Below are 15,568 nucleotides of genomic sequence, written 5' to 3'. Positions count from 1 at the left end.
TCGTTCAATGTTGGAAGCATAATAATGCTTCTTTGTGTGGGTTTCAATCGGATGCGAATGTGTTTCTTGCGATCATATTTATGCAAATTGAATGATGAATACACATTCGAATGTGTTTCTTGCGATCGTATTTACTCTTCTTTGTGTGGGTTCCAATCGGATACGAATGTGTTTCTTGTGATCATATTTATGTAATTTGAATATTTTGTGATCAATTTAGAGCAAAATGAATTAAACAATAAAAAGAGACAAACTCAATGCATGTGATCATATTTATGTAATTGTTCAGGTCGCAAAGAATCAACCTTAGCATTATAAGTAATACGGCTCGTCGATAAAATAAAATAAAAAATTAAAAATATTAAGACTATTGTGAAAAATAAAAGAAAAAAAGTGAGAATCCACTTAATATATAAAAAGTATCAAATAATAACAATTTAAGATTAACTAACTAAGTGAAATAAGTTGAAACAATAACATTTTGAGGGTAACTAACATTTTAAGGAAGTTGAAATAAGTTCAACAAAAATGAAAATAAAAGAGTCCATTGAAACAAGAAAAAGAGCGAAAATAAAAGATTTTAGCTTTTATTCTTTACCAAGAATTATTGAATATCAATAACATATTATGCGAAATCCTTATTTTTTGGAGCGAGTTGAAGGAGTGGGCATTATCGACGGAGAGGAAGCAAGAAATTGGGGTTTATCAGGACCGATGTTACGAGCTTTTGGAATAATACAATGGGATCATTATCAAATTGAGAATGTCGAGTGTGACGATAAATTCGATCGAGAAAGTCCTATGGCTAAAAGAAGAAGATTCCTTAGCTCATTATTTTACGCAAGTGAGATAATGGGTAATTATGGGCCTCTAAATTGATTTGTTAGTGGGCCCAATAATAAGCTTAACCCTTCAAAGAGGAAAAAAGTAGTCCATACAAAAAATTCCTCATTTATGTTTCTAATTTTTTTTATTTTCTCTTATAGTACAAAAAAATATATTATTATTTTTTCTAAAAAAAATGTATTATTATTCAAAAATAATGTAACTAAGTTAGAACACATAAACTTTGATCGGAAGAACAAAGATAACATCGCACCGATTATATTTTATCTTTATCGGAGACATCAAAAATACAAAGAGAGACCAATCGGTGCAACAAATCCACCATTTGGTGACCCCCAACCCAAATTTGGTCTCACGATTTCCACATGAGAGGAACGCACGATGAACAATGTTAGCTTCTACTCATCAAGTTTCCTTGATACGAAGAACACCATTAATTGTAACAGTACGAACTAAAATAAATATCTATATTTTTTAGATATGATTAGGAGAGATATGCAATCAAAAAGCAAAAAGAAATCAATGTGTTTTCATTTCCATAACATCATCATTGTCATTGTGACATTACACAACACTTTTGATTCGGAATCTTCCGAGGAAGTGACATTTGGGCATTTCAAACACGGCTATCACTCATAGGACCTCAACAAGTGGGGGTTTTGTCATGGAACATCCAACTCCAAAAAGGTTGCCTTTTTCCGAGCATTTCTTCCTCCTCCAAAGTTGAAGTTGGCGGTGTTGGTTGAAACGCGTGGAAAGATAGAGAGCTTTCCTTTTTTTTTGCCTTTTGGGCAGTAGAAGATGTGATAATCTCGTGTATGTGTTTTATTTCATTTAAGTCGTGTCTCACATGAGTCTATCGCTATTAATCTCGAGCTAAACATTATGAGCTTTATAGTTGCCAATTAATTAAAAGAGAGAGTATATTAATTGATTTATAAGATTATATTAGTGTAGTGTTATTATTATTTTATATTTAAATATTTTTTTGAAGGAAATGATATTTGTATATTCAATTGTCACATACCATATGAGATGTGAGATGTGTTAGATTATATAATTTTATTTAATTAGATAAGATATATTATAAATATAATTTGATTCTGGTTATTGATGAATAGAAAAGAAGTTCATATTATAATAGGATTTCTTAGGGGATACTTTTGATGGGAGGAACTCTCATAATAATTTATTTTAGACTATTTGTTCTCGTCTATAAATAGACAAGACCTCTGGGAGCCAAAGAGTAGCATCTTAATATAATTAAGAGATTAAGATTTTTTTTCTCAATCTCCCTAATCTACCGATCTACCTGATCCTGATAGAAAGATAGGAGAAGTAGTGTCTAGTTCCTTTTATAGATCAGATAAAGTTTATTCTTCTAAATAATAATAAAAGATACGCATCAAAGTATTGTTACATCTAGTTTTATTTTATTTCAATCTAGATATAAATTTTTTTTCACGGATATTACAGATAGTATGATTACAAATTTTATACTAACAAAATTATCTTTCATATTCAAATAATATCTAATGTCAAAATATAACTATCCGTTAATGATCAAATATTTTTAACTATAGAAAATCTCGTTCGATACTTTGATGAAACACTCGATATAAGTTATTACCCTTTAAGAATTTTTTTAAGTCGTGTATGCCTTTACCATTTTTATGACAAATCTAATATTAATCAGGATTAATAAGTTAAATGTCTCTTTGAGTTAGATTTTTACGGGAACAATTTTACAAAAAGCAATTTACACGGTATGATCAGATGCTAAACATATAAAAGCATTCAGGAAAAGGAGAAGCGAAGGTGGAGAAAGCTGATGACTCCCCAGCCATCACCCGTCTTTGCCGCCTCTTTAATGCTAATTCGAGGAGACGATGGGACGATGTGCCCATTACCCATCCGCCATTGCCTGCTGCTTCTCCCCAACAGAAGCCTTCAATGGCTTCCATCAAAGCTAGCCGATCACGTGCTGTTGCTCCAACGCTTATTTCTACGGCGTAACAAAGGGCATGTGATTTGGTCCTTTGGGTGCAATCACTGATGCATCCATCCATCCATCGAGCTTTAATTTATTACCCAAATGACCTATTTCTTGGTCATGTTTAGAGTCAAATTGTATATGATACAAAGAAAAAACAATAATTATTATAGGAGTAATCTTCATGATAACGTACAACAACAATAATAAATTATGATGTTTGGTTGATTATTTAGGATCGAGCTGTCAAAATATTCGAATTCAGATTGAATATAAAGGATGAAAAAGATGAGAGAAGAACATATGTGGCATAAAAAAGGACTAAAAATATTAATTGTATCATTTACATTACTTACATTAAAAAAGGTATGAATTTTCTAATCTCTTACGTACCACTCTTTGTATGAATCGATTTCGATACGACGGCACACAAAATCAAAAAATCTGGCATCTAATTCTAAACCGGTCCGGGAATCCGATTCAACGTTTCAGCCACCACAAGCGATTCTTTTTCTCGTAAAGAAACACACAATCTTGCTTTTTATAAGCATTTTATATTCACCAAAAAGAGCAAATAAAAGAAAGATTACCGCAATTAACGGATAATAATAAATAGACAGTTTCTTTGATTTTTTACATCGAATTTTGATCTCAGTTATGAAACCATTAGTCCTTCCTTATGTGCTGTACGAAAACCGCCACCCTCCCCGTGACTGAAGTGACGACTGTCGGTAGAACACCACTGTGGCACGACGGCCGCCTTTTGGTGCCTCCGGCAGTGATTTGAATAATGTTTCAAATAATAATAATAATATAATTATTTATAAAAATAATAATGAATCAGAAAGAAAAAATATTAGAAGACTGAAAAATCGTCGGCGGTGGGGGAAACGGTTACGCCTTCCGCCCCGTTCCCGCTGGCCGTCTTCGCCTCCGCCGCCTCCTTGGCAGCGGAAACCTCGTCCACGGTCCTCTCCACGTCGAGCCCCTCGGAGCCGGCGTCGCCCGACTCCCAGTGATCCGGCAGCGGCGTCGGGATGAAGGGCGGCCGCGACACCTGGATCACCTGCTCCCAGACCACCCCACGGAAGAACTCGTGCGCCTTGATGCCCTCGCCTGTGATGCGACGTTCGGGGTCCTTCTCGAGGAGTCTCCGGATGAGGTCGCGCAGCGGCGTGGGATCTCCGGCGAGCTCCGGTTCCTTGGTCAGGATCCGGTAGAAGGTCTCCTTCCGGTTCTGCCCCCGGAACGGCGTCTGCCCGTAGAGCATCTCGTAGAGAACCACCCCCAGCCCCCACCAGTCCACCGCGAAGTCGTGGCCTCTGCCCTCGATGATCTCCGGGGCAACGTACTCCTCCGTCCCCACGAACGAGTTCGATTTCCCGCTCGACGACCACTTCGACGCCGAAGGTGGTTTCGGGGCGGGAGGAGCTTCGACGGTCTCCGGAGACACGCCGGCGTTGAAGGAGAAGCAGCCCGTGAGGCGCGGGGACTTCTTTCCCTTGATCTTGGTGTTCTTCTTCTTCTTCTTCATGCCGGTGCCTCGCGGCATGGATTCGATGCGGCGGACGGCGGTGGGTGGTGACGACTTGAGTGGTTGTTCCGGCAGCGGCTTGGAGGAGAGTTTAGCGGAGAGATCGAAGTCGACGAGCATGAGGTGGCCGCTGTCCTGGATCAGGACATTCTCGGGCTTCAGGTCTCGGTAGACGATCCCCAGCCCGTGGAGGTACTCCAGCGCCAGCACCAACTCGGCGGCGTAGAAGCTGCAGAGGCGATCACACCAAATACGGATCAGACCGACACGAATGGGAACCATGGTGTTTGAGGAAGAGGGCGGCGGAGAGATACGCACCGAATGACATCGTCGGAGAACATCTTCTCGCTCTGGCGGCGGCGGAGGGAGGCGAGGTCGCCGCCGGAGCATCTGTCGATTGCGAAGCCGACGATCCTGTCAGTGGAGACGACGCCACGGAGGGAGGGGAGCAACGGGTGGCGGAGGGCGAGGAGGACGTCGCGCTCGAGCCAGACCCGGCGGTAGGCGTCGCCGCTAGAGGCCTTGCGCTCGATCGAGGAGCGAGAGACTGTCTTGAGGGCGAGGGCCTCCTCGCCGGACGAGGCGGCGGCGCGGACGAGGAAGACGACGCCCTTGGCGCCGCGGCCGAGGACCGAGAGGGCCTTTAGATCACGGAGGTCTAATGACACTGGCTGCGGCGGCGGCGGCTGAAATAGCGGTTGCGCCATCGTCGACGTCGGAGGAGGAGGTTTGAGAGGTAGGGCGACCAACGCGAAGGGGTGAAGGAAGGGGAACGTGGTATATGAAGAGGCGCCGTTTCTTGGCGAGGAAGGAAGGATTCGCCTACTCGTTGGGAACCAACGAAGACGACGAGAAAATTCCCATACACCCCCTTTTCTCCCGTCACACTCTCCGCTTCATATTGCCAACAAAAATAACGGAAAACAAAAACCAAAACTGAAATCAAAACTGAAACCAAAACGGAAACAATTCCTCACTCCGACTCGTTCTTTTGCTCCGACTGAATCACCCCTCGATACGTCACGGGTGACGTCACCTCTCGGCTCCAAATTGCACTGCCTGTTATATATATATATATATATATATATATATATATATATATATATATATATACATATATATATATATATATGAGATGATTTAGTGTGCATGTGGTCAAACTTTGGAAAGTATTCATAAACGAGAAAGTTGACTATCTGCATGAATCATTCAAAACATGATTCCAGAAGGTCACGAGAAGAAATAACGCGTGGGCGACTCGGGCGGCGTCAAAATGTGAGGCGACATTAATATGAGAGAGAGATCGAGACGTATTTTGTTGACATTAGATTTGAACAATATAGATAATGAATCTATTCATCATATTATTATTAATGACCAAGAAAAAGAAACGAGATTTACTATGACATTAACTTTAATGAATCTAAGAGAACAGTCAAAAAGCAAAAAGGAGAGGGTGGAAATTGAGCTCTCACCTGTTCAAGTGCATGAAGTCCACCTCATGCTTATACGGATGCTTTCACAAGCAGACGAGCTTGCAGGTGTCATGTCACGTGTCTTTCGTGAAGGCAAAGAAAGATATATTCGAATTATGTTTTTGCCTTGCCGAGTTATATATTTTCAGCTTCATTTTCTTTGATTTTTAGTTTTTAACATATAAGTAATTTAGTCACCTTTTATAAATCATAAACGAACGATCCTCATATGTTGGATATAGTAAGTCCTAATCAAATATTTACCAAGTTTAATTCATTATAAATATTTCTCAAATTATGTAATCAACTAATAAAAAAGGTTTTCTTCTTTTAATTATCAACACCTCAATCCCTAAAGTTTTCTCCTATAATTATATATTATTCATCTATAATTAATTATTTTTAACATCTCAATTTTTAACATCCCTTAAAGTAAAATATTTAATCTCGTTTCTTCTCATATCGATTCTACTGATAAAAATATTATATAATTAACTTTATTTAATTTTGATTTATTACTGAACACGTACAGTATTTTCATCAACGGTATTTCACTTTCGTAAGTATAAGGATCTCAATATAATTTTTAAAAATATAAAAATCAAAATATTAAAAATAACTAATTACATTAGATAATCGATAATTAACCCTACACAGGATGTAAATATAGATGCAGACCACAGCTAAGACTTCTAAATCACCACCACTTTTATGTAGGGTTCTTATAGAATACACTAATATGTAGATAGGCATACTGGAGGCAGGCAATAGTGGCCACTCCAAAAGGCACCAGAGTGGGTTGATAGAAGATGAAAGTTGTACCAAATTCATTTACTTAGTCCATCCATAGACATTTAAACTCAAGCCCATCTGGTCCCTGTGGCACTGAACAATCTGCTTAAATGAGAAGCCTCCAAATTGGACTGTGTTGTTGACATGGGGGCAAAACGCTGCAAGTGCAACAATGTCTTGAGGCACCCTTGCAGAAGCATGCTTTCAGAAAGCTAGTGTTTGTGGCATCGGAAAGCTTGAGCCCACTTGCATGTCATTTCCAGGTCGGCTTTCCACAAGCTGTAATGGCTACCTAACCCTACATTGCACATAAATGAATCAGATTGGCCATGTCTTTAAAGTTAAGGAGTCTGCTCATGCTCCATGAAAGAGGAGGCAGGAAAAGTCATAGCAGTATTTCGAGTCAGTGCATCACCTATTAGCTTGACAATGACAAAGCATCTACAGAAGAAATTGAACATGGCCATATGATCATCCAGAGATTTGCTATTCCGAAGCTGCGGAGATGTTTGATCTTAAAGGACAAGCTTTGGTGTCATGGTAAAGTTGCTTGTTTACGACTCGATGACCAGGGTTGAGTATCAGATACAAGACCTGCCTACTTGCAAGAATAAGATGACGTTCATCGACCCTTCGTAAGCAATGTATCAAAGAAAGCTTCCTATACTTCGTATAACTCATGTAGAAACTACAGCACATGTAGAACCCAATTTGGTGAACTATTCTGAAGGAGAGTTTTCATGCGTGAAATGTCGACAGAGTGTTATATTGTTTTACTAAAAGAGAAAGATGACAAGAGAAAAATTTGTCAACCACTTACTTGATAAGTATCGACAATATAAGAATGGCACATGGAAGACGAACCACCTATCCGATTGGTTCTTTCTGAAAGCTAATCATGCAAAGTTAGGTCTAATGACGACAACCAAACGAAAGCGGCGATAGCCACGAACACCAAAAGAAACAAAAGACTCGTGTTCCATGTGCTTTCCTTAATATCCACTACAATATTAATCGTTTTTAGATCATGACTTTAACTGAATTCTTTTAGTTAGTACTCGAGATGATCTACATTATAGAGAATTGGCTTCAGACATGCTGCATTATTTCATAACATACAGATAATCCGAAGCCGCATATTATAGAGAAGGAATTTATTGCAAGATGAATGTTCATCTTTACCAACTAAGGCTACTCTTTTTCTCTGTACGTCGATAACGAAAAGCTTAACACTGCAAGTTTACCTCAGTGACAAAAGAAATGAATCAACACCTAATTCAGATTCCATACCATTGAACATCTGGAGAAAACTTCTGATTCCAACCAGTAGAAGAACTGACACAGACAAAATCTATGCTTCACCTGTTTATGTTGATGTTGCTGATAATGAAACACCATAGAGATTAAAATCAAAGGTTCTATCATAAGAATAATTGGACAGCCAACTTCAGACAATATGATGCATATTTAATTGTTCAATTAACAGTGTAGATCACTCAAACAAACAAGAACCAATTTACCTACGGCTCTGAGCAAGCGAGAAAAAAAAGGTGCTAACTTTATACCTCAGATCTTGATGATCTTGGCAGCTTTGATCACAGGGTTGGCCCTGGCGATCTCCTCTCTCCCTAAGGCCTTGTAATCGAAGGAACACTCGTGGGCATCGGAGTAACGGTGGCGACCGCAGAAGAGGTCGCCGCAGCGGCATCGGAATCCGGTGAGACCCACCTTTTTCCGGCAAGTGGAGCACCTGTTACTGAATCTAACAGGAGTCGGGGATTCCTCCCTGGGCTTTGACGACTCCTCGTCGAGCTTTGTCGTGGAAGAAGCCGCGACAGTCATCGCTGGGGCCGGAGATTCCGGCCTGTGAATGGTGGATTCATCGCATGATTTCGGAAGCGCGGAGGAAGGTGGCGGCTGGGGTGATGATGATGGCGAGGAGGGTGGCGTAGCAGAACGGGTAGAAGATGATGAGGGCTTGAAGATCTCTGCTTCATCCTGGTCAAGATTACAACTTTCTCGAGCCATTCCAAAAAGGAATCCGATCCGACAACAAGAATCAACGAGCAGAGAGGCAACAATTAATCTAAGCCGAACGACGATTGCAGGACTACGAATCAACACCAGAAAATTTCCCAAATCACCCAAAGCTGGAATTTTGCAGAACTCAAGGGAAAGCCTAATAGAAATAGGTTACGAGATGGATTAAGAAGCAAGAAAAGAGGGAATTCAGTCTTCGGTTGAATAAAGAGAAAACAAGAACGATGAACGGCAGGAGGAACTTGAAATCAAGCTCAAATTTTTTTCACGCGCTTCCACGGAAGCGACGGTGGAGATCCATAAAAATCGAAGAAACCGATCAAGATCGATCGGGGAGAGGAACGGCGAGGGATTTGGTAGGAACGGGGGCGGGGGAGGAGGAATGGTAAAGGTGGCAGCTTTGGGGGTGAGGAAAAAAAGAGAGAATAATAAATAATTACGCCAATTATAACCAAGTCATTAGAATAAACAAATCAGCCATCTAAATGATCAATGGCAAACAATTTGAGATCGTAGAGGACACTCGGCCGTTGGATCAGCATCAAAGGGCTGTGTGCCTTTTTATGTTGTCACACCAGCAGGTCCCCCTAAGCTGCTGTTTATTTCTTTTCCTTTCTACTTCGTATGCGTCTGTCTGGCTCTTCGAGATGCAAAAGGCCATGACCTTAACAGACCATTGTGATCTCTCTTGAAGCCGTGCTGAGTCATGAAGACGACGGCGATACATACACAGCATGGGCAACATTCCTTTGAGAATCTCATCTCCTTACGCAAAAGATATTAAGTAGTTTCAGAGAAAGATAGATTGATCACAATGGTTTCTAGATATGTTTCAGGATGATTCTACTGTAAAGAAATCCTTTCCCCCATCATGACAGTCTCTGCCCCGCCCACCTTTCCAATACAAGAAATTTGGCAGGAATCTAGCTTTTCGTCGGGCAACGCGGACTTACGTACTCTCTCTATCGTGGCCGAGATGAGAAGGTTTACTGGGGAAGATGTTGTGGGGGTGTTGGCGATGCGATGGGTGCTACGATTGAGGTAGCCTGAGTGGTGCTGAATCTTCTTAGGATTTCGATGATGGGGGTTTGGTCTGGAGGTTGTCGGAGAAGCGCTGCAAGTAAGATCGAGTCCTGGAAATGAGGTTGGTCTGTTGTTGCACTTGTGCCGTCAGTCAGGTTCATGCACCCGTTGGTTAAACCGTCATGCTTGTAGACGACGATGTTGCCCACCTTGACACAGTACAGCTCGCGATTGTCACTATATCTCTAGCAGTAAGTTGTGAGACCACCATCATGTGTATAGACTCGATCTCTTCTACCTTCTTCTAGTGACTATCCTTAATTCATCTCCACACATGAAAGTTTTCTTAACAAGTATTCATAATTGCTAGCAATTTCATTACAGTCGCAAGCAGACCTAAATGCCTGAATAGTGGTTTTGTTGTAGCTATTTGGATGCTTTGGTGACTGGATTCGGGATGGGATGGTAGTTCATATCAAGCAACCTATGACTGAAATAGAAAGATGAAGCAACGTCTAATGAAAAGAACTTCTACAGACAAAGACATCATATGGAGAAGATTAGGCCGGTCGATCAAATTCAATGATATGCAAATGTTAATGCCAATTTGAGAGGGCAGCAACTCAAATTAGTGAACAGCATGTTGATCAAATGCAACAACGATCAAGCATATCCATCCCTGGGATTTAACACAACCTGGCGATTCATCAACATAAAATTCAGATTGATGTTTCTTCCTTTCAGTTGAAGATAACGTTTTCTCATGCTTGAATGAAAGAAAAAGACGGTGATCACGATTAAATTTAATGACTTCAAAGGTCCGATAAAGCTGCTTTCAACAACATGTCAAGTTTATGTATAACTACTATTACCAGGTTCAATTTACCGCACCCAACAGGAATTTGAAAGAATCAAAGGCTGCTCTCTCAGGCTGCTGGGGCGTCGGTCATTTCCTGCTCCACAGGGGTTGGGGCCACAGGATAATACTTGTAATGAAGCTCACCCACATCATCTCCAGAAAGTTTCTTCCAACCATCAGGGCCAACATGATAAACTGTAAGAAAAGCACCACATGAGGCTAGAGATCTCTAGACAAGCAGTACCATGATTTTAATGGAAATGACCTTAGAATATGAACTGGAAGAATATGATGAAAAAGAAAAAGAAAAAGTTGATCCACTTATCAATATCATTCAGTGGAAGCAGTGGAACACTTGCAAACATAGTAAAATAGAAAAGGTCAAGTGTCTAAAAAATGTAGACATACCACTAGCCACTCCACCACTAGCTCCATCACGAAAAGTTGCATGGTAAATGGCTCGGCGTGCCAGTTCTGCAGCTTCCTCGACTGGCATGTCAAAACGATACCTAACAGATAGACAAATACAAGTTAATCCAGCTTAAGCAACCACAAAAGATCAAAACAAAAAGAAACAACGACAACGACGACGACAACTACTGGATAACAAATGCCTACCCACTATCAAGAACACCATAAGCATATGGACTTCCTGACCCAACTGAAAAGCGTGTTCCCTTGAGCCTTCCACCTTCACTGTCAACATAGTACAATCCAGGCCCCTAAATCAAAGAGGACCGGTCATTCAGCTGAATTGAAGATAGGGAAAAGATAAACTAACAGAAACTTAGTTATACCTTTTCATCCCATCCAGCGATCATGGTTCCTACTGAAAGGCCCATTCCACGATAAGAGTAAAGTATGTTTGCCAACAGCTTTGAAGCACCTGTGACTGAGATCCTTCTCTTGTTTGCCAGTTCATGCAGGCGGCACTGTACAGGATAAAAATGAAGACTATCAAAATATTTCACAGAAATAACCAAAATTCACTAGTAATGGACAAATAACAAGATAATTAAGGTAAAAGACCCACTTGTATAAGCATACTATCAAGTGTACACTATACACAAACATGTACGAACAAGAAACAGCTATACCTTGATCCCTAAGTTCCTGTGCCAGAATTGGCAATCTGCAGCACCTCCAGCCATTGTACCAAGCATATATGGATTGATCTCAATAATTTTCTTAACACTCTGAGAAGCTGCAGATGAAAGAGATTAAAAGGTGCAGTAAGAAAACCAAACCATTGGACAAGCAGCTTGATACTCAATTTAACTGATCATTCACTTTGAGAATGTTGATAATAAATAAATAAAAAAGACCCAAAAGCTTATCATGATGTCTAGGATTGATCTATTTAATTAATTGATAATAAGAGTAAACATGTCCTATAAACATTAAATTGAGCAAGAGGCACATTTAGTTCCCAGAAAAATAACAGGCAAAAGCTTATCATGATGTCTAGGAATGATCTATTTAATTAATCTTTGTCACTAGAGGATACGGAAGCACGTTCCAATGCAAAAAATTTTAGCTGTTAGTAATTTTTTGGTTTACTTTGCCTTTATGATAAAGATTGCAGATCATCCCAATCATGTAATAAACAAATTCACCAACCGACAACAGTGTGACATTCTGAACCCATAGAAACTCATTGCAAGCATGCAAGAGAAGCATGAAATCATCATATGTGAGAAGAAAGAAGAGCTACCCCTGTGAAAAAAGCACATCAGTTTTGAACTCATAAATAGTTGCTAATAAGAGAAGGTTTAGCTTCAGGGATCGAATGGTCGATTATAAATTTGTTTTTCAAAAGGACCTCTGATAGGGTCAGCCCATGCTTTGGGCTTTGAGACTAGACTCCTGAAAGTTAATATGGGCAAACTCACCAATGGTCCAATCAAGATCCACATCCCAGCAAGTTCAGTGTCACCATACTTATATTGGCCTGGTCCAAAGACCAAACTATAATCTTAAGCAGTGGCCATAAAAGCTTAAGCTTAAATTTAATGAAATTTAGCAAACACTTCTAGTTAAGCCTCAAGCTGAGAAACATGTAGATAATTGTTTTGGATAACTTCTCTCAAGAAAATGACTGATAACAGTGCATCAACATAGGTATACTAACTTTCATATAACTTCATACACAATTAAATAAAGTTTTCTTTCTAATTTCTTAAGTACACCAAATTCAATTATAAAATTCTTCAAATTTTAAAAACTTGGGCCTTATATATTTTATATAAGATGATCATGGAAACAAAAAACAACCACTTAAAAAAGAAAAAAGCTACTGAATGACCAGGTATAACCGCCAATATATAAGGCTGTTTATTGCAAAAGTGCCAAGCTTATCAATGGCAAAATACACACTTTGTGTTTAGTAGCACAGCTAAATGCAAATAACTACACACTTCTTCAAATAATTAACTTAAAAGGACTGCTTAAGAGGATTACAAACAATGAAGAAGTCTTTTCCTCATAAAATCCATTGACAGATAAATGTTCGATCAATCTTTCAATATAACACAGTATTCAAAATCAAATTCTGCTGATTTCTGCACAATCGCCAAGCACAGATTTTTTTTCCTTGGTAATTCTTTATCAGTGTCACAGAGGCGCACAGGAAGCAAACAAGCGCAGAATTTTAACAAAGTATCATTTTTTTAGGCTTCTCTATATAGACAAAGTACAATTTGCAGATTTCTTGCATTGCAATTTTTGTCGTCGGCCAAAAATAAGGTAGGCAACTCAAATGATTAACCGTTCCCATCTTAAGATAGCATAACCCTATACATTGCTAGAAGAACCGTAAGGAAAAATGCAAATCGTAATAGCAACCAACAAACTAAATGCTTACAGATATATCCTCCCATGCTAGCACGCGAATCGGCGGCGACAATGACGCCTTCCTTGAAGATGAAGGCGAGCGTCGTCGTCCCTTTCGCTGGCTTCACCATCTGGATCGCGTCCTTCTGAAACCCATCGAACTGAAGCCACGAGAAAAGAAACAATAAATCAATACCAATCACAAACAACCTAGAACAAAGCTCACGAAACAATAAAAAACATACGTCGGAGCAGGCCGGAAGTTGGAACGAAGGGGCCGCGAAGAGGTCTTCCCCGAGACCGTCGACGGCGCCGCCGGGGATCGAAGTAAACGACTGAAGACCACTCAGATCAAGCTTCATGATTCACGAGATGCGAAGACGAGGAGGGGAGATGAGTCGAGAACAAGCGAGAAGAAACCCTAGATCGAGTGACGAGTTAATAGGCGACGGGGGAAGGATGCTTGGAAGAGGGGAAAGGTGGAAGAGGACCTCCATTTATAAAGATCCGACCCGAACCGCTCGCTTCGTAAGGCGGCATGGTCAATGTGCCGAAACGGGTATACGCCCGTACAGGACTACGTTGGGCCATGCCAAGCAACTTTGCGTCCGATATCTCATTGAAGTGGACTCGGGTGTGGATCTAAATGGGTATATAATCCTAACAAGCATAATATAATGTAATATAGAAATATGGGCAATTTTGAGAAGAGATTGTTATTGGCAATCCTTTATCTCCTATAATCATCTTAAAAAATAAGAAAATATAATTTTTCGATTGCATTTTTATTTCTCGTAAATTATTTTTCATCTACTCATCTTGATATTTAAATTGTATCATTTGATTATCTATCATTTTTTTTCATCATTTTATGTAAATAACAATAAAAGATACTTTGACGAATATATTAGGGTAAGGGTGGGAAAGATGAATCCTCATTAATGCTGAGGAATCCATATATATTCAAACTAATAACAATACCAAAATTTATAAATGATAATAATAATATTTGAAAATTTACATGCCATAATAATATTCAAACGTAAATATATCCAATATAAATATAACTAAATATATCCAAATATAATCATGATCAAATAAATATATAAAAAATAAATCTATGTTGGAAATTTTATTATAAAAGTATAAGTGTATTAAAAAATTAAATGCAAAATCAGTTTAGTAGTTAATGTTGGAATGTTGGAGTCATAGGTATTATATTTAATTCTCTATCTCTCTCTACAATAATAATAATATTATTATTCTTATTATTATATATATATAATAATATTAATAAAATGAAAATAAGATAAGACTTGTTCTACTTGTATTCATGACCGAAACTATATTGATACTAAAAAATATGCCCTCGTCTTTATCCGATCATCATTTATTATTTCATCTCTACTCATGAAGGGTGATTCTTTATGCGTATCCAAGATAACTTATTTACTCAAATATCATACGGATTAGTCCACAAGTTGAATCAATCCAATTCTCATATATAAGACTTACACTATTCTCTAATGAAATATCATAGTTTTATTCAAAAATATTATAACTTAGATAAATCGACTAAATACTATAACTAAGACAAATTGAATAAAAATCAAATGAAAACTAACTTATATACAAAAATAATTTTAAATAATTATGTCTAAGAATAAGAATAACTAGGAAAAGAAAATTAGAGTGTTTTTAGCCTATCTACTTATTCAAAACTATTGATAGATTCACTCTATTAACCAATCATAAAAAGAAAAAACTGATGTCATGTGAAATATATTCTTATGATTAAGAAAAAGTAAGGGTGACCATTGGAAAAATGATATCTCCTAAAAAACTAAAAGAGATTTTTCTCTAGAAATATTAGCATGTCCGGTTAAATCTGAAATGTTCACAAAGGGTCATCATTTTTCTGCACGAATCATAACAGCATACGGTGCCATTTAGTCTTCATCCAACGGACAATAAGCTGCCACGTAAAGACGCAACTCTGGCTGACACGCCGATCGACGAGGGTACTCAGAAGTGGCCACGTGTGTGAGCTTACACGCACTCGCCTAAGCTGTTAGTAATATATTAAGAACGAATTCTAACAAAAAAATTCATATTTTTCGAAATTTCCCGCATAGCGCTGAAAATTCCGAAATAGGCCCTCTGATCGTATAAAA

At 38.9% G+C, this 15,568-nt stretch overlaps 3 protein-coding genes across 8 annotated transcripts; all 3 read right to left on the bottom strand.

Annotated features, from left to right (window-relative positions):
- Nucleotides 1–3,414: 3,414 nt before the first annotated feature.
- LOC103997204 (serine/threonine-protein kinase OXI1) lies at nt 3,415–5,419 on the bottom strand. The gene is made up of 2 exons (XM_009418375.3): nt 4,692–5,419; nt 3,415–4,602 (listed from the first exon to the last, which is right to left on the bottom strand). Exons 1-2 carry the CDS (start codon nt 5,078–5,080, stop codon nt 3,696–3,698), a joined length of 1,296 nt encoding a protein of 431 aa, XP_009416650.1. The 5' UTR covers nt 5,081–5,419; the 3' UTR covers nt 3,415–3,695.
- Nucleotides 5,420–6,658: 1,239 nt separating this feature from the next.
- LOC103997202 (zinc finger AN1 domain-containing stress-associated protein 15) lies at nt 6,659–9,219 on the bottom strand. 6 transcript variants are annotated; one of them, XR_001975712.2, is made up of 3 exons: nt 8,206–9,219; nt 7,931–8,020; nt 6,659–7,238 (listed from the first exon to the last, which is right to left on the bottom strand). XR_001975712.2 is itself a non-coding variant. In XM_018818695.2 (2 exons), exon 1 carries the CDS (start codon nt 8,666–8,668, stop codon nt 8,207–8,209), a length of 462 nt encoding a protein of 153 aa, XP_018674240.2. In that variant the 5' UTR covers nt 8,669–9,219; the 3' UTR covers nt 6,659–8,020; nt 8,206. The 6 variants fall into 6 exon arrangements, 3 of the variants coding, with proteins under 3 accessions (XP_018674240.2, XP_009416649.2, XP_009416648.2); XR_010501197.1 differs by having other exon boundaries at nt 6,659–6,938; XR_010501196.1 differs by having other exon boundaries at nt 6,659–6,938; nt 7,056–9,217.
- A 1,187-nt stretch (nt 9,220–10,406) lies between these two features.
- LOC103997201 (proteasome subunit beta type-5) lies at nt 10,407–13,855 on the bottom strand. Its single transcript, XM_009418372.3, has 7 exons — nt 13,640–13,855; nt 13,426–13,555; nt 11,660–11,766; nt 11,360–11,494; nt 11,181–11,284; nt 10,971–11,071; nt 10,407–10,757 (listed from the first exon to the last, which is right to left on the bottom strand). The coding sequence occupies exons 1-7, from the start codon at nt 13,754–13,756 to the stop codon at nt 10,630–10,632; spliced, it is 822 nt and encodes a 273-aa protein (XP_009416647.1). The 5' UTR covers nt 13,757–13,855; the 3' UTR covers nt 10,407–10,629.
- Nucleotides 13,856–15,568: the final 1,713 nt, after the last annotated feature.

Source organism: Musa acuminata, chromosome BXJ3-9 (assembly GCF_036884655.1).
Source record: "Musa acuminata AAA Group cultivar baxijiao chromosome BXJ3-9, Cavendish_Baxijiao_AAA, whole genome shotgun sequence".
NCBI lineage: Eukaryota > Viridiplantae > Streptophyta > Magnoliopsida > Zingiberales > Musaceae > Musa > Musa acuminata.
This window is presented reverse-complemented; position numbering and strand designations above follow the sequence as displayed.

Excerpts from the sequence above, each read along its gene's own strand:
- LOC103997201 (XM_009418372.3), bottom strand. The coding sequence starts at position 13,756 with ATGAAGCTTGATCTGAGTGGTCTTCAGTCGTTTACTTCGATCCCCGGC. Across the intron at positions 13,556-13,639 it reads AACTTCCGGCCTGCTCCGAC|TTCGATGGGTTTCAGAAGGA; the intron begins GTATGTTTTTTA and ends TCGTGGCTTCAG. Across the intron at positions 10,758-10,970 it reads TAGTGGTGGAGTGGCTAGTG|TTTATCATGTTGGCCCTGAT; the intron begins GTATGTCTACAT and ends CTTTTCTTACAG.
- LOC103997204 (XM_009418375.3), bottom strand. The coding sequence starts at position 5,080 with ATGGCGCAACCGCTATTTCAGCCGCCGCCGCCGCAGCCAGTGTCATTA. Across the intron at positions 4,603-4,691 it reads TTCTCCGACGATGTCATTCG|CTTCTACGCCGCCGAGTTGG; the intron begins GTGCGTATCTCT and ends TCGCCTCTGCAG.
- LOC103997202 (XM_018818695.2), bottom strand. The coding sequence starts at position 8,668 with ATGGCTCGAGAAAGTTGTAATCTTGACCAGGATGAAGCAGAGATCTTC.